Source organism: Hyla sarda, chromosome 5 (assembly GCF_029499605.1).
Source record: "Hyla sarda isolate aHylSar1 chromosome 5, aHylSar1.hap1, whole genome shotgun sequence".
Taxonomy (NCBI): Eukaryota; Metazoa; Chordata; class Amphibia; order Anura; family Hylidae; genus Hyla; species Hyla sarda.
This window is the reverse complement of record NC_079193.1, coordinates 290,176,338-290,200,784: the sequence shown is the minus strand read 5'-3', so window position 1 is coordinate 290,200,784 and position 24,447 is coordinate 290,176,338. Positions and strand designations below refer to the sequence as shown.

Here is a 24,447-nt window from a genome sequence, read left to right as displayed (position 1 = left end):
TCTGACAACAGTGCTGACACCTCTGTGTCAGGAACTGTCCAGAGCAGAAGAGGTTTGCTATGGGGATTTGCTCTACTCTGGACAGTTCCTGAGACAGACAGAGATGTCAGCAGAGAGCACTGTTGTCAGACAGAAAAAAACAAACGTCAGCGGCTCATAAGTACTGGAAGGATTAAGATTTTTTAATAGTAGTAATTTACAAATCTGTTCAACTTTCTGGAGCCAGTTGATATGAAAAAAATAGTTTTTCACTGGAATACCACTTTAACGTTTTGTTGTATGTTGTTGTCAGAAGCGTAACTTGTAGCTTCTGGGCCCCCCGATGTGCTGTGGGCAGATGTGCTTTGGGGCCCCCTTAGGTGCTAGGGCCCTGGTGCGACTGCTACCCCTGCACCCCCTATAGCAAAGCCCCTGGTTGTCGTAGATACCTTTTTGTGCTAAAAATGGATCCCTGGATCTGTGTTATCATCTGTCATAGATTCCCAGACACTTTACACTGAGCAGAGGACAACCTGTGGTCACTTAGTGTGAGGCAATATCTTAAATACTCACATTTCCTTTCCTCCCCTGTGTCTGATAACACGCTCGGTACGAGCCGATACTGAACATGACCGCATTCATTCAACAACTCACTTTTGCTGGAGGGAGGAGATGCTGATGGGCTCTGAGCCACTGGACCTTGTGTTTCCTCTATTACTTCATCTTGAGGCAGAATCTCTTCCTTTTTCTGTCTGAGAGTTGCAGAGGTCCCTGTAGGCTTTTCTCTGCCAACTAAAAGGAAAAAGAAACATTTGATGTTTGCTCTATACCTAGTATCTGATATACACAAAATATGCACCAAAGACTCGGGAGGGCCGATGGACACAAGGGGCCAAGCAATAATTGGTTATTCTTATACTTTCCATGGTAAACATCAGGTGTGGCTTCTGTTCAATGCACATTAAATATGTTTTTGTAAAATTTTTGTTCAAAAACCTGAAAACTTTTATTTGCCTGTCAAGTCCTTTCAGATGTACAGTATTTGGAATACCTTTTATTTATTTATTTATTTATTTATTTATTTGTTCTAATCATATTTTCCAATAATTTGCTCAATCTCTTATGCGAATTTCGTGCAATATTTTTTTCATGAATATCATAGTGAGCATAAAAATAATGGAGCACTCACATTTGACACCTGTTAAAGGGGTATTCCAGGATTTTTCAATATGCTTCTATTATCTGTTTACTGTTCAACTATTTACTGTTGTCTCTGCCACTTTTCCCAGCATTCAATGCAGCCAGAGACAATCGGGGGAGGGGGGGGGGGGGTGTAGGTGAACGTCTTTTTACCTCATTAATTCATGTTTTGAAAACTGTGCACCTGTTTATTACATGGTGTAGAGCATTTGATAAATCTGGTTGTGGTCACATTTCTTTCTTCAGTAGTCCACTTTGTATGATACCCCCTCTGTGACAATTTGTGCAACTTTTTTATCCTGTGCTACAAAATGTCCTTTTTTTAAAATAATGCTGTCCACAGTAAGTTTGTAAGCTAACTGAGGACTGGTGTAGAATTGCACCGCAGTTAGCGCAGTTGCGCCAAATGATGTGCCAAACTGAAAAGTCACAAATCATAAATTCCTGACCACTGCATGATATAAACTGAAATCACAACTTTTAATGTCACAAAACTTTGGGGGGAATTCATCAAGCTGTGCTTACGTACACAACTTATGTACACTGTTTTCCATGGTGTATGTGTTTCTTACGTGTGACACATTTATCATACTATCACAGGGGGGTTGATAAATTTAGCATACATAAGCAAAAACCAAGAAATGACTTCAGAATACCACTTTGTAACACCACCTCTTCTCCTCTGTCACTTTTCTGCTCCAAAGCCTCATTGTGACAAAAATTTGCGATATATTTGTATATTTCATTTTTTACCCCTTTTTTCCCCTAAATGTACTAAAAAAAATTCTCATTTCAGTTCCAGTATTTTTTTTTTTTTTATATTAATAAAATGGTTAACAAGGGCTTGTGGGGGAGTGTTTAAACGTGATGTGTCTTTTTTTTTTAGTTTTCTTAATAGGATTAGTAGTGGAAACTGACTAATAGACGGAATCCATTACTAAGCCGGGCTTATGGTTAGCCCCAAAACACCTAGAGCTAACCCCCAATTATTACCCCCACCCACCGACACAGGGGTGCTGGGAAGAGCCGATACCAACAGGCCTGGAGTGTAAAAAATGGCGCTCCTGGGCCTAGGTAACAGGTTGGCGTTATTTAGGCTGGGGAGGGCTAGTAAGAATGGTCCTAACCCACCCTGGTAACGTCAGGCTGTTGCTCCTTGGTTAGTATCGTGCTGAGAATTAAAATACAAGGAACCCTATACGTTTTCTTTCTTTTTATTATTATTATTCAATTATTTATGCAGAAAACATGTGTGGTTCCCTGTATTTTCATTCTTAGCACAATACAAACCAAGCAGCAACAGCCTTACGTTACCAGGGTGGGCGAGGACCATTGTTACTTGCCCTCTCCAGCCTAAATAACACCAGCCTGTTACCGCCTAGACCCAGAGCACTCTTCCCGGCACCCCTGTGGCGGTGGGTACCGGGGTAATAATTGGGGGTTAGCGCTAGCTGTTTTGGGGCTAAAACTAAGCCAGGCTTAGTAATGGATTCCATCTATTAGACAGCTTCCACTACTAATCCTGTTAGGAAAACTTAAAAAATAAAAAAACACCACACGTTTAAAAAAAAAAATTATTCCAAAAAACATTTCCCCACAAGCCCTCGTTAACCATTTTATTAATATTAAATAAAAAAAAGTCTGAAGTAGTCCTTTGCATACGCAGAACTGAAATGAGAAAAAAAATGGGTTAGTACATTTAGGGGAAAAAAGTGGTTAAAAAAAGGAAATAAATACATATATATCGCACATGCTGTCCAGTGCAAAGAAAACAGGACAAAGCGATGCACAAAGTCAAGAGAAGCATATTACACAGTATTCTAACTTGGTATCATGGACTCAAAGGCTGAAGAGGGGAAAATGTTGGAATACCTCTTTAATGGTTGTCTTGTAAAGTGCCTCTCAAGACCTAGTCTATTCTGGCCTAAATTATATGTCCTAACAAGGTAAGTGCCTCAGCAATATGTTTTCACGGCGGGTCTGCACACAATTCTCTTGTAGTGTCTACAGAATGAAAAATGTAATACTATATGGCGTATTAAACTTAATAGTTGACCAAGAAAAACAGAGGAAGGTGCAACAAGGCAACATGTATGGAGTGGCTGTGCTACCGAACTGGTTTGGCTTTGGGCCAAGCTCAGGAGCTTGACCTCAAGGTTTCTATCCATTATTCCGCTCCAGGATGTGGAAGCTTGACCTCTGCTGCTAGAGGAGACCGGGTTGCTTTCAGAGCGTGGTCCCGGTGTAGGTGGTGGCTGGCCTAGTGGATCAGGTGGCACCAGGGTTTCAGGTAAGAAAGTGTAGTCGGTGTCAAGCACTGAAAAGGGTCAAGGCAGGCAGCACAGGTTTAGGGTCAACAATCCGGATCAGAGATGTGGTGAGGGTGCAATGAAGGGCAGATGTTATTATCCTAGGGGCAGATGGCATTAACCCTTTGTGTTTGTGACACCATGGCGTGGTTATCCTCTGCAAACCCCCCCCCCCCCCCCCCCCCCGAGGTGTGTCCGCTGGTTCCTGGGCTAGGCACGGGGCAAATAATCACTCTGATGCAAAGTTACGGAACAACGGCAGCTTTACTGAGGCCGACAGATGGAATAGTCTTTACAGCTCAGTTTGGCCTAAGGAGATGACCAGTGACTTTAGGAGATTTGCGGGCTCGCTGGGACTTGTAGTGGACTTGGACTGGATAATGCAATCCCACGCTGAATTTAGACTTGACTATGACTGACTAGACTTCTCCCTTGTGGTTGCTTACCAGGCTCTAACTTTCACCTGAAAGGGTTCATGGTTGGTGGAAGCGTGGCTGTATGACAAGGCCTTGGTCTCCATAAGAACACCAGAAACTCTCAGGTCTTGACTGTACTGTCCCTCAGATTCATCTGACTGAACTGGCTCCTCCCTTATTTTATAAGGGAGGAAATTGGAGGACTCCTATAGGTCACCACACAAGTCACCTGGTCACTGACACCTTCCCTGGTTACATGACTTGGTAACAACATTTAAAGGTATATGAACATTAGAAAGACAAATGAATAAATAACATAGGACACTGTTAACCATTTAGGATACACATAATGAAGGTGGACTCAGGGGACACTAAAATAGAGTCCGCCACAAAGGACAGAAAGGGTACAGGAGAGCAACTCCTGTACTGGGCCACCACAAACTCCCCCTCTTAACAGAAGCCATCCTCGGCGTGCAGTCCTGGAAGGTGGATAAGTTGAAGTGATCACTGGCGGCCACGCAATAACAATGGTACAGACAGTTCCTGGGGCTTTTTTTTTTTTTACTCTTTATTGTAGTTTTTCAATTTTATAAAATAAACATTGGTTTGGCTTTTTTTTTTTGTAACTCTTTATTGTAGTTTTTCAATTTTATAAAATAAACATTGGTACAGTAACAATGGTATAAATAGGTCATTTCACAGCAAACAACAGTGGGTAGCTTAGCACCCACAGGAACAATCAGTATTATTAACAAAATCCGCTTAAACTGCCCCACCCACCCCCCACAACAAAGGTGCCAATAGAAGTGGTCTATTCATTTCACTGTCCCAAAACAAGCATGACATATATTCACGCATTCATCCAACAGACAAAAAAAAAGGGTGTCAAAAGAAAGTCAAGGTCGACCGCCTCACAATAACTGAGAAAAGAAGTGGGAAAGGGGGTCCTACCCTATTCCATCCGATAAGTGAGTCACTCAGAGATGCTAGACAGTACCACTCCATATGTCTGAAGGGTAACACCACTTCTTGGATTTGATCCCGTGAATAAAGGGCAATGTGAAAGGTACGCCATTGGCGAAAATTTTTCCTTAATTTTGCTCCCTGTGCCGTTCTGTGTCCAGTCTGTCGGCCTCAAAGAAAGATTTCAGTTTGTCCACCATATCATTCACAACAGGGGGAGTGGGTTTGATTCACTCATGCATCAAGACACATTTTGCCATCAGCAAAACTACATGGATAAATTTGGGAACAGTACGAAGACCCACTTCCTCTGCCACAGACAAGTCGACAGACTGGAACAACAGGGCCAAAGGAATAAACGGCAACCTAACCTTCCAAAAATCTGCAATGTATTACCAAATCTCTGTCCAGAAGTTCTTAGACTTAGGACAGGTCCATATTCTGTGGAAAAAGTCAGTATCCGGCTCACCACATTTGGGGCAGGAGGTGAGCCTGTCAGGGAAAGCAGCAGAGGCCGGAATGTTAAAACCCCAGTAACCATAGTGCATAATTTTGAAAAAAGTTTCACGCCACCTCTCATTAATGACATTGGCCCTAACCTTGGCCCACCAAAATCTCAAACAAGGTATTTTCCCTGTCCTGTGGAAACTCGGGATGACCCCAGAGGTTAAGATGACCGGGCAGCAGGAAGGGAAGACCCCTTAAACTTTACATACAGCCTTCTAGGTTAGGATAGTGTCTCTAATCACCATTGAATGCTTTACATAGGCAGGAAGGCATGAGATGCGGGCATGTAAACAGGAGACCAAGTTCCAATGGTGCACCAGGTCTACCGCCAGAGAAAAATTTGAATGGTAGTCAGATTGATGGATCCAATTCAAGACATGCCGAAAAACACGACAGGTTATACCCACAAGTATTGGGGAAACCCACCCCGCCATCCACACAACTGAGCATCAATTTTTGTAGTGCTATTCTGGGACACTTTCCTGCCCATATAAAGCATGTGAAGGCTGAGTTTAAGGACACAATATCCTTGTGCTTAAGAAGAATGGGAAGAGTTTGCAACTGGTACAGTAAACGGGGAAACAGATCATCTTAAGTGACACATGCATAGAAGTGAATTATGGAGGTGAGTCCATCTCTGTAGTTCTTCCATAATTTTCTTGAAAAGAGGGGGATAGTTTAAAGTGTACAAGGAGGAGGGGAGTTTACCTAACTTGATCCCAAGGTATGTGATAAAGGGTTTAAGGAGATCTGTTGAGAGGCCCATAGACCTCCAATAAGAGGCGGGTCGAGAAGGTCCTTAAGAGAGAAATTAACTTTTTGTCGGGTTGAATTTATATCCGTAGAAGATGCCAAAATGAGCCAAGGTAGACATCAGTGGGAAGTAATGAGCACCCGGATCGGCTAGAAAGATGAGGATGTCATCTCCGAAAAGAGTCAATTTGACCTCCTTCTGCTGGATAGTAATACCCGTGTACAAGTCTGAGTCCTCCAGATAGCGTGCTAGGGGTTCTATAGCGAGGTTAAAAGGAGAGGGGACAGGGTGCACCTCTGTCTTGTGCCCTTAAAAAGAGTTTGGACAATATGGCCGAGGTGTGAATTTGTGCCATGGGTGAGGAGTAGAGACCTCCTAAAAAGGTACGAAAGCTTCCAGTGATTCCCACCAAGTCCAGCACCATCCCAAGCCAGTCCCATTGAACTTTGTCAAAAGCCTTCTCTGCATCTAGAGCTAATAATAGGGGGGTATCTCCGGCCCTGGGATGGTGCTGTACCCTATCCAGGAGAGTCAACACCTTACAGATATTGGTGACCGCAGAGCGGTTGCGAACAAAGCCTACCTGTGAGGGGAGAAAGTGGCTTAAACAGTCAGCTAATAATTTGGAGATCAATTTAAGGTCTTGGTTAATAATTTAAATAGGGCGATAAGACTGAGGGAGGAGGGGATCGTTGCCAGGTTTTAGTAGAAGTTTAATAATAGCAGTGTTAGCGTGTAAAGGCAATGAGCCCATGTGGAGTAGAGGGTTGATGTAAGACGTCAATGGTGGCACAACTTGGTCAATCAAGGCTTTATTAAACTCCCCAGAGAAACCATCTGGGCCAGGGGCTTTCGCATTGTGTAAGCGTTTTATGGTTACCGGACTTCATCTTCGGAAAAGTCCCTATTGAGCACTGCCCGCTGATAATCAGACAACTCAGGAAGTTGAACCGAGTCCAAAAAGTCTTACCAGCATCCATGTCCATGTCCTGAGTTGGGGAGTATAAAGACTGAAAGTAAGAGCTGAACATGGAATTAATTTCTCTGGGATCCGTGTGGATCACCCCTGAGACATCACAAAGTCCAGAGAAGTTTTGAGGTGTTCTGCAACCTTTTGCCAGGCGAGCCAGTAGGCGACCCAACTTGTTACCAAAACGGAACAACTCTGCCTTGAATCTAGAAAAGGAAGCCATGCATTTACGCTCAGACCAAAGATCAAAATTCGTTTTTGCCGTCTTCCAAGCCTGGCAAGTCACCTCTGTGGGCCGGGAGAGAAATTGTGTATAGGCTGTTTGTAAGGCCTTGCTGGCCTCTTGGAAATGGTGGAGTGACTTCTTTTTCACAGTGGTCATATAGGGAACTAGGTTTAGCAGATTTAGCAGTCTCCCAATACAACGGGGCATAGGAGAGATGCTCGCTATTATGCCACGAAAAGTCAGTCCACCAGTCCTTTGAAGCTACAAAAGTTATCGCCTTCCTCATATAGACAGGGAAACACCATTGAAAATCAGCCCCCTTTGGGAAGGTGTCAGAGAGTGTGAGCGAGATAGGGGAATGATTGGATATTACCATTGTATGAATGTCTGGGTCTGCAGCAGGATGTAGAAGATCAGAGGACACTAAAAGATAGTAAATCTCCGACCAAGAGGAATGACTATGGGAGTAATGGGGGAATTCCTTGCTGTCCGGATTTATCAACCTCCAGGGGTCATGAAGGTCAACTGTCTTAAGAAACCGTGCAAAATTCCTATCACTTGGTCGAACAGTGAGCCTAGAGGCCTCTCCACCCTTCCTATCCTCAACCGTAATGGTCACTGCGTTCATATCACCCCCCACAATTTTGGACGGGACGGGATCACTCAGAATCATGGACTCCAAGCACTGAAAATAATGCCTATTGTCTCCATTGGGGCGTAACAACTATAGATACTATAATCATGACCCTTAAATCGAACCAGCAATTTCACCCACCGCCCTTCCCCATCCACCTCCCTGAACAGTATGGTGCCGCTAAAATTCTTGTTAATGAGTATCAGGGTGTCTGCCTTACCCCCAACCGATGGGGCCCCAATCACCTCCCCAACCCAAAATTTCAACATACGGAGTAGGTCCTCGGAGGCTAGATGGGTCTCCTGGAAAAGGACGTCATCAGGCTGGAGCCGCTTCAGGTGGTGGAGTATTTGCACCCTCTTGTTCGGGGAGCGGAAGCCCTTAACGTTCCATGAAATCACATGCATATCTGCAAGTATAAGAAGTGGGGAAAAAAGGGGAGAGAGAGTGATGGGGAAAAAAAGAAAAAGTGGTCTACAAACATTCACAGCCTTGCACCTGAAGGACAAAGGTTGGGTAGGACAGTAGATGACAGAGGAGTCGGAATAGGGGGGAAGAATCCCAATAGAGGAAGTAGAGGTGGTACAAAAGAGGAAGATGTAGAGAAAACACAAACACCTACTGTAACACAAGTACTCCAAGAGCACCTAACACTGTGTTGGGGACTTCACTTTTTTCTACCAAGCCCAGGCACCCTCCGACCACTAACACGGTAAGTCAAGACAAGAGTGCTCACGTAAATAAGAGAACAAAATGCATTCCCCAGCAACCCACTGCAAGAGACAATAACAATATAATATATCGGAGAAGGAAAAACAACCGGCAATGCTACAGTCACTCCCACAGGGGGAGTACACGAGAATATGTGGATCAAGACAGTCCCGGCCACGTCCAGTAGGTACCACCTTTCCACAGACAAAACCAAGAGGCAGCCGTCAAAGGAGGAAAGGGAGATCAAGTAGCCACATTAAGCATGATAAGCAAATAGTCACATCTCTTTTAGATCAGTTAGCAGGCAGCTTGTGGACATCCCCTGCCTCCAGACGGAGGGGATAGGGAGTCCTCCCTGGTGAGATGTCAGTCTCCATTCCACCTGGCGTGTCCAGCGGGACTGTGTAGGGCTGCCTCACCCGCGACAGACTTGAGAACACAGAAGAAGTGTCATCCACATGGTAAACATGGAGTAAGGCTGGGTTCACACTATGTTTTGTCCCATACGGGAGCGCATACGGCAGGGGGGAGCTAAAAGCTCGCGCTCCCGTATGTCACCGTATGCGCTCCCGTATGTCATTCATTTCAATGAGCCGACCGGAGTGAAACGTTCGGTCCGGTCGGCTCATTTTTGCGCCGTATGCGCTTTTACAACCAGACCTAAAACCGTGGTTGACCACAGTTTTAGGTCCGGTTGTAAAAGCGCATACGGCGCAAAAATGAGCCGACCGGATCGAACGTTTCACTCCGGTCGGCTCATTGAAATGAATGACATACGGGAGCGCATACGGTGACATACGGGAGCGCGAGCTTTTAGCTCCCCCCTGCCGTATGCGCTCCCGTATGGGACAAAACGTAGTGTGAACCCAGCCTTAGGCTGGGTCCACACTACGTTTTGTCCCATACAGGAGCGCATACGGCAGGGGCGAGCTAAAAGCTCGCGCTCCCGTATGCCACCGTATGCGCTCCCGTATGTCATTCACTTCAATGAGCCGACCGGAGTGAAACGTTCGGTCCGGTCGGCTCATTTTTGCGCCGTATGCGCTTTTACAACCGGACCTAAAACTGTGGTCAACCACGGTTTTAGGTCCGGTTGTAAAAGCGCATACGGCGCAAAAATGAGCCGACCGGACCGAACGTTTCACTCCGGTCGGCTCATTGAAGTGAATGACATACGGGAGCGCATACGGTCACATACGGGAGCGCGAGGTTTTAGCTCGCCCCTGCCGTATGCGCTCCCGTATGGGACAAAACGTAGTGTGGACCCAGCCTTAGACTGGGTAATGGAGTTGGAACTTGGCCTTGTGACAAAACAGTTCGATGCACACCCCGCTGAAAGCTCTGCGGCAGTTACGTTGTGAGGACTGTGAGGAACCGGCTGGTGTGTCATGGGAGCCAGGTTCAGGTCCAATCCTATGTGCCCTTTCTACCCTGCAGTAATAGTCCTGCCCTAAAGCCTCAGGCAATTCTTTCTCACAAATGCACACTGAAGGTAGGTCGGTCGGTCTCACTTGTTCTGAAAGCCCCACAATAAATTATTTCACCTACAGTGATTTTCTAGGTTATCAAGTTTGGCCCTAAATCCGCATTTTCCTGCTGCAGGTTATTCTGAGACACTGAGATGTTAACATGGCCCTGTTCAAGTGCCCTTACATCAGACTGTATAGTAGCAACAGTGGAATTTGTCTGCACCAATTTAGAATGCAATTTATCAAAAGATAACTGGAGTGTAGTTTCCAGGGATTTTTGTATGTCAGGAGCTATGTGAGATATCACTTCTGCTGCCAGGGTTTTGAAATCAAATAATGGGGAGACAGTAGAAAAGGCTGGAGGCACTTCTGCAGTGGTGGACAGGGAACAGTCCTGGCTGACCGACAAGAGCCCATTCAGCTCCATGGCAGGCTGAGAGTTAAATAGCTGTGGGGTGGAGGGGACAGGAGGCCCTGCAGGCTTAAACATTAAGTTCCGAATGCTGTGTGCAAGCTTCAGTATTCATGCCTGCCTCCTTGTGATGTCAAGCCCTGTCATGTGATGTCACGTCCCGCCCCCTCAATGCAAGTCTATGGGTGGGGGCATGACTTCCCATAGGCTTTCATTGAGGGGGCAAGCTGTGATGTCATGAGGGGGCGGGCGTGAACACGGAAGCCCGAACACCGTTCGGAACTCAATGTTCTGGACGCTGGGGAGTGGAGTAACCCTTTAATTGCTGGCCCAGAGGAAGCACATGGAGGGGCTGAGGGACCGGCGGTACAGAAGTGCGGGAGAAGACTCTGGGAAATGCCAGCAGCTTGTAAGTGCTACGCAGTAGGTAGCGCTCCATACACTGCGGGAATGCCATCTAGGAGGCGCGGGTCACAGTGGGCTGCCGGGGGAGACACAGTTCGGGCAGCGAACAGCGGTCAGAGGCGGGGAGGCGCGAGAGCTCTCTCATTTACGACCAGACATGGCAGCGCCGGAACCGGAAGTGCAACAATAGAAGGAGCGCTTCGGCACAGCCACGACAAAATTCTCAAGGAAAATGGAACAGGTGTGTGCAGGTGCAGGACAGTTCACGTGACCCTTTAGACGGGGTGCTCAGTCCGGAGACATAGAAAAGTAATGTTCATAAAAGGCAAAAAGACGGCACTCACCAGACTGCAAGGATCAGAGGGATTTATTCGTGCTACCAGCGGATTACAGCATGGGGAGATGAGGGGGGCACCACAGGGAACTGGAAGCGTCTCCTGGGGCATTTTTAGTGAATGTTCTTCACTGGGCTTGTGAACTGGGGAAGAGTCCATGTGGCATTTTGAACAACGTCCCTCAAACATTAGGGTGCTGGAACTGGGATAAAAACATACTGTATGAGTTTTCTTGACCTTATAACTGCTTTGTGGTAAATGGTTTTGGATCGGGCCTGAGGCTCTCTACCCTGATGCCTGTGCTAATGAGGCCCATCGGCTTAGGCTACTTCTCCCCATAACAATTGATTAGCAGTTATTTACCTTTTTACAACACATGACAATATTAAATATGTACACAATAGCTCTGCCACTCTTATGTGTGCCACTTATGACCTTCAGGTGATCTCTCTGGCCACAAGAGAACCCTGTGCACAGTGGACAGGAAAGAAAAGACATTAGACATTTGTTAGCCAAACCTCCTCAATGCCAGGAGTAGGCCTTGGCACATCTGAAGACTTCTTGCTTGTTCCTAGTTGATATGTAGGAGCCATGACGTTCGCCTCTGGCAGGAACACTTCTTCTTGACAGGTACCTTTGGCCCTAGGGGACAGCAAACCAAAGGGGTCTGCATTCCAATCTTCTGATGGAAAATAGATGAAAGAAAGTTGTGTAGGGTTCTTTTGACATGTTACCGCTGCTGCCCACTCTCCTCTCACACTGCAGATCTGAGTATACTCTACTATCTACCCGCTCTCCAGAGAATGTAATGGTGGTGGGAGATGGTCTCACTTGACTGCTATCTGATTAACAAAAATGGTACCACCGTGGCGGCAGTCCATTAGGGTGCCATACCCCCGTACTTTAATCAAATTTGATGACAGTGGCTCTCCGCCTCTCTAGGGGTGGCTCTCACTGGATCCTCAGTGTGCGGGAACAGCCACACTGGCGACGCTCCTCAGGACAATGTGGGTGTTCTGCCCTCCGGAGTCGCTTGCCACTCCCCATCATCCTCCGGCAGCGGGACTTTCAGGTAGGCCTCTTCGGCCCCAATCAATATCCTCTGCAACTGGTCCACCAGCTCCTGAGCTGCTGCCGCTGCGACTTTGCAGGTTCTGGGCCCCATCTTAGGACTCTCGGATATCGTGCTCTCTTGTGCTTCCGCCATGTTGCTCTCTCCACTGACTTCCGGCAGACTGAAGAGGTCCAGCGGCGCTGTTCCCTTTATAGTGGGCTTGAGCAATATGGTTGCCGACCGGAAGTACGTCTCTGACTTCCGCTTGCACGGAAACAATGGGCAGATCTTTCTGGTTCCACTTAGGATTCGGGACAACAACTTGACTTCCACACCCAGGGCCAGGACGCTGACCAGCGTGGGACTTTTTCGCGCGCTTCTCCTCCACATCTTTAACTCTTTCAGGTACAACCAGCATTTTGTTATGCAGCATCGCTTCGGCATGTATTTTACACATGGCAGGCACAACTTTTATACGGTTCACAATGGCAGACAATAAACGTTTTGTCACCTGGTCACTGACACCTTCCCTGGTTCCATGACTTGGTAACAACATTTAAAGGTATATGAACATTAGAAAGACAAATGAATAAATAACATAAAGGATAAAGGACACTGTTAACCATTTAGGATACACATAATAAAGGTGGACTCAGGGGACACTGAAATAGAGTCCACCACACAGGACAGAAAGGGTACAGGAGAGCAACTCCTGTACTGGGCCACCACAGTTACATGAGGGTTCAGGCGAAGAGGTAATCCAAAAGACAGGCATGCATCAATTCACAGATGACATGATCAGATACAGCACACCTTCGCTATGGAACTACAACAACGCTCAGGCATCAGGAAACAGGCACAGCCAGGAATGGAACAAAAATGGAATTCTCAAGAACCCTAGGAGCCAGTGATGGAACAGCAGCTGAGAATGCAGCATGGCAGCAGTAGCCAGGGAGAGTGAGGTAGGTGTGGGCTGCAGCCTGCAGGAATGGCAAGTGCATAGGCGTGCGAAGCCTATTGCATTAGGGTGTGCACCCTAAAGCACAAACTCACGCTGCACGCGTGCATATATATATATATATGGATATATATACGCACACAGTTAGTATAGTTCCCCCACATTAGGTGCAGTATAGTTCCCCCACATTAGGTGCAGTATAAGTCCCGCCACATTAGGTGCAGTATAGTTCCCCCACATTAGGTGCAGTACAGTTCCCACACATTAGGTGCAGTATAAGTCCCACCACATTAGGTTGGCAGTACAGTTCCCCCACATTAGGTTTGCAATACAGTTCCCCCACATTAGGTTGGCAGTACAGTTCCCCCACATTAGGTGCCACCTAATGTGGGGGAACTGTACTGCACCTAATGTGGGGGAACTGTACTGCACCTAATGAAGGGGAACTGTACTGCACCTAATGTGGGGGAACTGTACTGCACCTAATGTGGGGGAACTGTACTGCACCAGTACAGTTCCCCTACATTAAGTGCAGTACAGTTCCCCCACATTATGTGCAGTACAGTTCCCCACATTATGTGCAGAACAGTTCCCCTACATTAGGTGCAGTATAGTTCCCCACATTAGGTGCAGTATAGCTCCCCACATTAGGTGCAGTATAGTTCCCCACATTAGGTGCAGTATAGTACCCCCACATTAGGTGCAGTATAGTTCCCCCACATTAGGTTGGCAGTATAGTTCCCCACATTAGGTTGGCAGTATAGTTCCCCACATTAGGTGCAGTATAGTTCCCCCACATTAGGTGCAGTATAAGTCCCCGCACATTAGGTTGGCAGTACAGTTCCCCCACATTAGGTGCAGTACAGTTTCCCCACATTAGGTTGGCAGTATAGTTCCCCACAATAGGTTGGCAGTATAGTTCCCCACATTAGGTGCAGTATAGTTCCCCCCACATTAGGTGCAGTACAGTTCCCCCACATTAGGTGCAGTACAGTTCCCCCACATTAGGTGCAGTACAGTTCCCCCACATTAGGTGCAGTACAGTTCCCCCACATTAGGTGCAGTACAGTTCCCCCACATTAGGCTGGCAGTATAGTTCCCCCACATTAGGTGCAGTATAGTTCCCCCACATTAGGTGCAGTATAGTTCCCCACATTAGGTGCAGTATAGTTGCCCCACATTAGGTGCAGTATAGTTCCCCCACATTAGGTGCAGTATAGTTCCCCCACATTAGGTGCAGTATAGTTCCCCACATTAGGTGCAGTATAGTTCCCCCACATTAGGTTGGCAGTATAGTTCCCCACATTAGGTGCAGTATAGTCCCCCACATTAGGTGCAGTATAGTTCCCCACATTAGGTGCAGTATAGTTCCCACATTAGGTGCAGTATGTTCCCCCACATTAGGTGCAGTACAGTTCCCTACAAAAGCAAAATAGACATGGAGGCCACCAGCATCTGGGGGTGCTACCTTTCTACTGGCAGGAAGAGGGGGTTAATTTGAGGGTACTACCTTCTTACTGGGGGGGGGGGTTAATCTGGGGGTACTACCATCCTACTGGGGGGGAGGGGGTTAATCTGGGGGTACTACCTGCCTACTCAGGGCCCCAGATTAACCCCCTCCCCCCTGTAGGAATGCAGTACCCCCCAGATTAACCCTATCCCCCCACCCTGTTAGAAGGTAGTACCCCCCTGATGACCCCCTCCCCCCCCCACAGTAGGATGTTAGTACCCCCCAGTTTAACCCCCTCCCCCCCCTGTAGGAATGTAGTACCACCCAGATTAACCCTATCCCCCCACCCTGTTAGAAGGTAGTACCCCCCTGATGACCCCCTACCCCCCCAGTAGGATGGTAGTACCCCCCAGTTTAACCCCCTCTCCCCCCTGTAGGAATGCAGTACCCCCCAGATTAACCCTATCCCCCCACCCTGTTAGAAGGTAGTACCTCCCTGATGACACCCTTCCCCCCCCCCAGTAGGATGGTAGTACCCCCCAGTTTAACCCCCTCTCCCCCCTGTAGGAATGCAGTACCCCGCAGATTAACCCCCTCCCCCCAGACCCAGTAGGCAGGTTGAAATAACATTCACTCACTCAGCGCGGTAATCCTGCGAACCGCGTACCGTCACGTCACGCTCTGGGGCCGGCGTCCTTGAATACAGCGTGACGTCCTGATGGTCATGTGACGGCAGTAACGCGCCGTCACATGACCGGACCAACTGAAGGTGAGCCAGAGCGGAGCGGGGCACAAACAGGAGTAGGAGGCAGCGCTGTGCGGTGCGCCTGACGGACAGGCGCACCGCACAGCGGGGGAGCGGGGGTCTGGGCTGGTGAAGGACGGTCGGGCACAGATGGGGGGTGCTGCGGAGCGTCTTGGTGTCACCCGGTGTGGGCCGCACCCGGGTCGCAACGCCACTGGATTAGGGTGTGCCTGGGCACACCCGGCACACCCCGTGCGCACGCTTATGGGTAAGTGCCTGCGGCAGGACGCGACTACTGGTGTCAAAGAAAGCTGCTCTTTGAGGCATATTTACACAGTTTAAGAGGTGGGAGCCCAAAAAGGTGATCTCTCTATAATATCTTCATGCTCTATGCAATTCCAACAGTATAACAAACATGTAACAACAGTATCTACATACAGTAGTACTTTTAAAATTAATTCTAATTGATTTTTTTTTTATTTCCTACATGATTTAACAAACATTCAAAACACCTTCATCTCAACTGTATGTGTTGAAAAAAAAATTGTGTTTAAAAATACATACATTTGATAACTTGTGGGTAAAAAACAATGTTGTTTTCTCCTGTGTGTATCATCGGCTTTGCAAATCCATTAGGAAGTAGCCCAATGTATATTCCTCTACTTCTTACACTTTCTAGCGTCACTGATCCGTTTTCATATTTTTTCTCCACTTTAAATTGGCAATATTCATCGCCTGTACCCTAATATAGAATCAAAGAAAATACACATTATGAGAACCACAGCCATTTCACCTTATGGCTTATAGATATTTAATATTAATATATTTCTGTATGAGTTTGCTGTGCAGAAGAAGCCTCTGTCATACGTGCAGAAGCCAGTACTATAATTGATGTATGATACTTGGGAACACTGGTACAAGTTTTGCATTAATTCTTAAGAGCTTCAACTTACCCAAATTTAGAAGCACGTGTATAAAAACTTTTTTTTATATATATCAACTGGCTCCAGAAAGTTAAACAGGTTTGTAAATTACTTCTATAAAAAAATCTTAATCCTTCCAATAGTTATTAGCTTCTGAAGTTTTCTGTCTAACTGCTCAATGATGATATCACGTCCCGGGAGCTTTGCATGATGGGAGAATATCCCCATAGGAGCTGGGCAGCTCCCGGGTCGTGAGTCATCAGAAAGCAGTTAGACAGAAAATAGCAACTTAACTTCAGAAGCTAATAACTATTGGAAGGATTAAGATTTTTTAATAGAAGTAATTTACAAATCTGTTTAACTTTTGATATATAAAAAAAAGTTTTGGCTTGGAATACCCCTTTAAGAAAAGAACCCAATGCATACATCTGGTTGGCTTCCCACAGAACAAGTGCAACCTGTTTCGATGCCAAAGCAGAAACTGATTCTAGTGATATCCTTAGGAATAACATTTTTATTTTTGTCTTATTTCTCAACATTGGAGACAACTTTGCCAGACATTGTCAAGCATAAAGGAGTATTCACAAGATATGCCATAAATGTCTCATGGATGCCTGTCCCACCTCTAGAACCTGCACCCCCTGGCCTGCGTGTGGTTGTCGACTGATTTATGCAGTTTACTCAACTCCTATTGACTTTATATGTAAACAGTGTATTACCACATTGCAATGCTGTTTACCTTACTCTGAAAGTAATGGGAAAAATGTAGTTAATGGGGTACTCCGATGGGAATTTTATTTTATTTTTTTAAATCAACTAGTGACAAAAAGTTAAACAGATTTGTAAATTACTTTTACGTAAAAATCTTAATCCTTCCAGTATTTATCAGCTGCTGAATGCTCTACAGGAAGTTATTTTCTGCCTGACCACAATGCTTTCTGCTGACACCTCTGTCCATGTTAAAAACTGTCCAGAGAATGAGAAGTTTTCTATGTGGATTTGCTTCTATTTTGGACAGTTCCTGGCACGGACAAAGTTTTAGCAGAGAGCACTGTGGTCAGGCAGAAAAGAACTATACAACTTCCTCTGGAGTATACAGTAGCTGATAAGTACTGGAAGGGTTACAATTTTCAAATAGAAGAAATTTACAAATCTGTATTAATTCTTTGGCACCAGTTAATTAAAAAAAAAAAAAAATTCCACCGGTGTACCTCTTTAAAACTGCTGTGCTGTTTGTGCAATGCTCATTAAAGTTAGTAGGAGTTACACAAACTGCATATTCCCATATTCATGCTGAAAGGGGCTCTATCTCTAGAGTAATGTGCAAGTCCCATGTATGGCATATTCTGTGGATTTGCCATAAATTTGAATACACCTTTAATGCTTAAGGCTTTGTTCACACAGTGCAGTTTTGATGCATTTTTCACTCAATACTAAGATGACTGAATAAATTTTTTTAAAATATTTTAACTCTGTATAGGATATGTGGGTTGCTTTGGCAAATAAAAAAGTAGCACTGAACTGTGCAGTGTGTGAACTTTACTTACTCCACTTGAATATTTAGTTTAATGGAAAACTATCACTATACTCTCCCCGCACTAACCAGAGGTACTTGCTAGAAGTGCGGGGGACGCTGATCAATATGCTGCCTACCATGCCCGGATCCGTCAAGCCGTTTGCCCATTATCTTCATTATTCCTGATATGCAAATGATCTTCTAACTGGCACGGGCGGGGTTACATGCCTCCATCTGGCACTGTGACGTCAGCGCCGCTCGTCCACAGCACCGCCCGGCTTATGAATATTCATCCCTTCCCGGCACCTCTCCCTTTCCTCCCCACTTTGTATGTGACTTGTAAGTGGAGTCCTGTACAGAGTGGGGAGGAGATGGAGAGGCACCGGGAGGGGATGAATATTCATAAGTCGGGCGATGCTGTGGACAAGCGGCGCTGACGTCACAGTGCCAGATGGAGGCATGTAACCCCGCCCGTACCAGTTAGAAGATCATTTGCATATCAGGAATAATGAAGATAACGGGCGAACGGCTGGATGGATCCGGGCATGGTAGGCAGCATATTGATCAGTGTCCTCTGCACTACCAGCCAGTTCCTCTGGTTAATGCGGGGGGAATTTAGTGACAGTTTTCCTTTAACAACAGCTGAGCTCAGTAGGCCACATCCCTTGAAAACAATAATGTGTGGAAGCTAGATGTGTGGCAGGCCCTGAGAATAAGAGAAACAATGAGCTGTTACCATTGCACTGTACAAAACTCTATAATAATGCTATATTATTTCTAAAGAATTTTTGCAAGTCATTGAAAGTACCATATACTTACTTCTCCATCACAAATACCAGATTTAATCCGCAGAAACTTTCTAGGATGGGTTACATTCTCAAACATGCACACTGCAGGACCGACTTTATGCACTCTCCAGTAGGATTCCACTTTCTGCTTTCCAGCACCACTGCAGGACCCATCAGATCTCAGACACAAAGCCTGGCTCCAATTAGTGGCTAGTAAAACTACTGCACCGCTATGGAACATGCCCTGAAATAATAAAAAGTAAGGATAAATACAACTACTAATTATAATAAAATTATGTAATTTTGACAAATTTTGGCCCTGATTTGCTAAGAGTGGAGTGTTTTCCAGAGCTCATATCCACCACATTTTCTGTAAAAACATCAGTAAATATGTCGGGATTTTGGGATTTTTTGAAAATGCTAGGACACACCCCATTTTTTTTGCAGCCAATCTCCTTTTTCCTGGTGACCATGCCCCTTTTTGGGTTTTCTCAGTAAAATGAAGTGTTGGACGTTTTTTTTATTTCATTTTTTGGTCTCAAATTCTGGTGAAGACACAATTTGTGGCACAATGCGCCACATTTTGGTGCAAACCCCGACAGAATAGGTAGGGTTTATAATAGTAAATCAGGGCTATTATGTCTTTTTGGTACATTGGATATTTATTTTACACACAGAACATTATAGCCCTGATTTATCATTTGCGTCAAAATGTGTAAATTTGTTGTTACGCCGAGCGCTCCGGGTCCCCGCTCCTCCCCGGAGCGCTCGCAGCGTTCTCTCATTCGCAGCGCCCCGGTCAGACCTGCTGACCGGGTGCGCTGCGATATTACTCCCAGCTGGGATGCGATTCGCGATGTGGGACGCGCCCGCTCGCGATGCGCATCTCGGCTCCCGTACCTGACCCGTTCCCCGTCTGTGTTGTCCTGGCGCGCGCGGCCCCGCTCCTTAGGGCGCGCGCGCGCCGGGTCTCTGCCATTTAAAGGGCCGCTGCGCCACTGATTGGCGCAGCAGGCCTAATCAGTATTCTCACCTGTGCACTCCCTACTTATACCTCACTTCCCCTGCACTCCCTCGCCGGATCTTGTTGCCATTGTGCCAGTGAAAGCGTTCCCTTGTGTGTTCTTAGCCGTTGTTCCAGACCTCCTGCCGTTGCCCCTGACTACGATCCTTGCTGCCTGCCCTGACCTTCTGCTACGTCCGACCTTGCTCTTGTCTTCTCCCTTGTACCGCGCCTATCTTCAGCAGTCAGAGAGGTTGAGCCGTTGCTGGTGGATACGACCTGGTTGCTACCGCCGCTGCAAGACCATCCCGCTTTGCGGCGGGCTCTGGTGAATACCAGTAGCAACTTAGAACCGGTCCACCAGCACGGTCCACGCCAATCCCTCTCTGGCACAGAGGATCCACCTCCAGCCAGCCGAGTCGTGACAGTAGATCCGGCCATGGATCCCGCTGAAGTCCCACTGCCAGTTGTCGCCGACCTCACCACGGTGGTCGCCCAGCAGTCGCAACAGATAGCGCAACAAGGTCACCAGCTGTCTCAACTGACCGTGATGCTACAGCAGCTATTATCACAGCTCCAGCAACAATCTCCTCCGCCAGCTCCTGCACCTCCTCCGCAGCGAGTGGCCGCTTCCGGCTTACGATTATCCTTGCCGGATAAATTTGATGGGGACTCTAAGTTTTGCCGTGGCTTTCTTTCGCAATGTTCCCTGCACTTGGAGATGATGTCGGACCAGTTTCCAACAGAAATGTCTAAGGTGGCTTTCGTAGTCAGCCTTCTGTCTGGGAAAGCTCTGTCATGGGCCACACCGCTCTGGGACCGCAATGACCCCGTCACTGCCTCTGTACACTCCTTCTTCACGGAGATCCGAAGTGTCTTTGAGGAACCTGCCCGAGCCTCTTCTGCTGAGACTGCCCTGCTGAACCTGGTCCAGGGTAATTCTTCTGTTGGCGAGTACGCCATCCAATTCCGTACTCTTGCCTCCGAATTATCCTGGAATAATGAGGCCCTCTGCGCGACCTTTAAAAAAGGCCTATCCAGCAACATTAAAGATGTGCTGGCCGCACGAGAAATTCCTGCTAACCTGCATGAACTTATTCATCTGGCCACCCGCATTGACATGCGTTTTTCCGAAAGGCGTCAGGAGCTCCGCCAGGATATGGACTTTGTTCGCACGAGGCGGTTTCTCTCCCCGGCTCCTCTCTCCTCTGGTCCTCTGCAATCCGTTCCTGTGCCTCCCGCCGTGGAGGCTATTCAAGTTGACCGGTCTCGCTTGACACCTCAAGAGAGGACACGACGCCGCATGGAGAACCTATGCCTGTACTGTGCCGGTACCGAACACTTCTTGAAAGATTGTCCTATCCGTCCTCCCCGCCTGGAAAGACGTACGCTGACTCCGCACAAAGATGAGACAGTTCTTGATGTCTACTCTGCTTCTCCACGCCTTACTCTACCTTCTCCTTCTCTGCTATGGCCTTCTTGGATTCCGGATCTGCAGGAAATTTTATTTTGGCCTCTCTCATCAACAGGTTCAACATCCCAGTGACCAGTCTCGCCAGACCCCTCTACATCAATTCTGTTAACAATGAAAGATTGGACTGTACCGTGCGTTACCGCACGGAACCTATCCTAATGTGCATCGGACCTCATCACGAAAAAATTGAATTTTTGGTCCTCTCCAACTGCACTTCTGAAATTCTTCTTGGATTACCGTGGCTTCAACGCCATTCCCCAACCCTTGATTGGTCTACAGGAGAAATCAAGAACTGGGGTACTTCTTGTCACAAGGACTGTCTTAAATCGGTGCCCAGTACTCCTTGCCGTGACCCTGTGGTTCCCCCTGTATCCGGTCTTCCTAAGGCTTATATGGACTATTCTGACGTTTTTTGCAAAAAGCAAGCTGAGACTTTACCTCCTCACAGGCCTTATGACTGTCCTATTGACCTCCTCCCGGGTACTACCCCACCCCGGGGCAGAATCTATCCTCTGTCTGCTCCAGAGACTCTTGCCATGTCGGAGTACATCCAGGAGAATTTAAAAAAGGGGTTTATCCGCAAGTCCTCCTCTCCTGCCGGAGCTGGATTTTTTTTGTGTCCAAAAAAGATGGCTCCCTACGTCCTTGTATTGATTACCGCGGACTTAATAAAATCACGGTAAAAAAACGCTACCCCTTACCTCTTATCTCGGAACTCTTTGATCGCTTACAAGGTGCCCACATCTTTACCAAACTGGACTTAAGAGGTGCTTATAATCTCATCCGCATCAGGGAGGGGGACGAATGGAAGACCACATTTAACACCAGAGATGGACACTTTGAGTATCTGGTCATGCCCTTTGGCCTATGCAACGCCCCTGCCGTCTTCCAAGACTTTGTTAATGACATTTTTCGTGATCTCCTATATTCCTGTGTTGTGGTTTATCTGGACGATATTCTGATTTTTTCTGCCAACTTAGAAGAACACCGCCAGCATGTCCGCATGGTTCTTCAGAGACTTCGTGACAATCAACTTTATGCCAAAATGGAGAAATGTCTCTTTGAATGTCAATCTCTTCCTTTCCTAGGATACTTGGTCTCTGGCCAGGGACTACAAATGGACCCTGATAAACTCTCTGCCGTCTTAGATTGGCCACGCCCCTCCGGACTCCGTGCTATCCAACGTTTTTTGGGGTTCGCCAATTATTACAGACAGTTTATTCCACACTTTTCCACTATTGTGGCTCCTATCGTGGCTTTAACCAAGAAAAATGCCAATCCCAAGACCTGGTCCCCCCAAGCGGAAGACGCATTTAAACATCTCAAGTCTGCCTTTTCTTCCACTCCCGTGCTCTCCAGACCTGACCCATCTAAACCCTTCCTATTGGAGGTACATGCCTCCTCAGTGGGAGCTGGAGCTGTCCTTCTACAAAAAAATTCTTCCGGGCATGCTGTGACTTGTGGGTTTTTTTCTAGGACCTTCTCCCCGGCGGAGAGAAACTATTCCATCGGGGTTCGAGAACTACTGGCCATTAAATTGGCGCTTGAGGAATGGAGGCACCTGCTGGAGGGATCAAAATTTCCAGTTATCATATACACTGATCACAAGAATCTCTCCTACCTCCAGTCTGCCCAACGACTGAACCCTCGCCAGGCTAGGTGGTCGTTGTTCTTTGCCCGTTTTAACTTTGAAATCCATTTTCGCCCTGCTGACAAGAACATTAGGGCCGATGCCCTCTCTCGTTCTTCTGATGCCTCTGAAGTAGAGGTCTCTCCGCAACACATCCTTCCTCCGGACTGTCTGATCTCCACTTCTCCAGCTTCCATCAGGCAAACTCCTCCAGGGAAGACCTTCGTTTCTCCACGCCAGCGTCTCGGGATTCTCAAATGGGGACACTCCTCCCATCTCGCAGGCCATGTGGGCATCAAAAAATCCTTGCAACTCATCTCTCGATTTTATTGGTGGCCGACTCTGGAGACTGATGTTATTGATTTCGTGCGGGCCTGTACTGTCTGTGCCCGGGATAAGACTCCTCGCCAGAAGCCTGCTGGTCTCCTTCATCCTCTGCCTGTTCCTGAACAGCCTTGGTCACAGATTGGTATGGACTTTATTACGGACTTGCCCTCATCCCGTGGCAACACAGTTGTTTGGGTGGTCGTTGATCGATTTTCCAAGATGGCACATTTTATTCCTCTTCCTGGTCTTCCTTCAGCGCCTCAGTTGGCAAAGCTATTTTTTGTACACATTTTTCGCCTTCACGGTTTGCCCACGCATATCGTCTCAGATAGAGGCATCCAATTCGTGTCTAAATTCTGGAGGGCCCTCTGTAAACAGCTCAAGATCAAATTAAACTTCTCTTCTTCTTATCATCCCCAATCCAATGGGCAAGTAGAAAGAGTTAATCAGGTCCTGGGTGACTATTTACAGCATTTTGTTTCCTCCCGCCAGGATGACTGGGCAGATCTTCTACCATGGGCCGAATTCTCATACAACTTCAGAGTCTCCGAATCTTCTGCCAAGTCCCCATTTTTCGTGGTGTACAGCCGTCACCCTCTTCCCCCCCTCCCTACTCCCTTGCCCTCTGGTTTGCCCGCTGTGGATGAGGTGACTCGTGATCTTTCCACCATATGGAAAGAGACCCAAAATTCTCTTTTACAGGCTTCATCCCGGATGAAAAGATTTGCTGATAAAAAAAGAAGAACTCCCCCCATTTTTGCTCCCGGAGACAAGGTATGGCTCTCCGCTAAATATGTCCGCTTTCGTGTCCCCAGTTACAAACTGGGACCACGCTATCTTGGTCCTTTCAAAATCAAGTGCCAGATCAACCCTGTCTCTTACAAACTCCTTCTTCCTCCTTCTCTCCGTATTCCCAATGCCTTCCATGTCTCTCTCCTTAAACCACTCATCCTTAACCGCTTCTCTCCCAAAGTTGTTTCTCCCACTCCAGTTTCCGGATCTTCTGACGTCTTTTCTGTGAAGGAGATTCTAGCATCCAAAACGGTCAGAGGTAAAAGATTCTTCTTGGTCGACTGGGAGAATTGCGGCCCTGAGGAGAGATCCTGGGAACCTGAGGACAACATCCTGGACAAAAGTCTTATCCTCAGGTTCTCAGGCTCCAAAAAGAGGGGGAGACCCAAGGGGGGGGGTACTGTTACGCCGAGCGATCCGGGTCCCCGCTCCTCCCCGGAGCGCTCGCAGCGTTCTCTCATTCGCAGCGTCCCGGTCAGACCTGCTGACCGGGTGCG

General features: G+C 47.0%; 1 protein-coding gene across 1 annotated transcript in view; it reads right to left on the bottom strand.

Annotated features, from left to right (window-relative positions):
- RP1 (RP1 axonemal microtubule associated) overlaps positions 1-24,447 on the bottom strand; it is a 284,608-nt gene that overhangs the window by 144,467 nt on the left and 115,694 nt on the right. The window contains exons 15-17 of the mRNA XM_056521929.1: positions 18,756-18,968; positions 16,062-16,239; positions 634-771 (exon numbers count right to left, since the gene is read on the bottom strand). Of these exons, the coding sequence (XP_056377904.1) occupies positions 634-771; positions 16,062-16,239; positions 18,756-18,968 (529 nt within the window). The remainder of the gene's footprint in view (positions 1-633; positions 772-16,061; positions 16,240-18,755; positions 18,969-24,447) is intronic.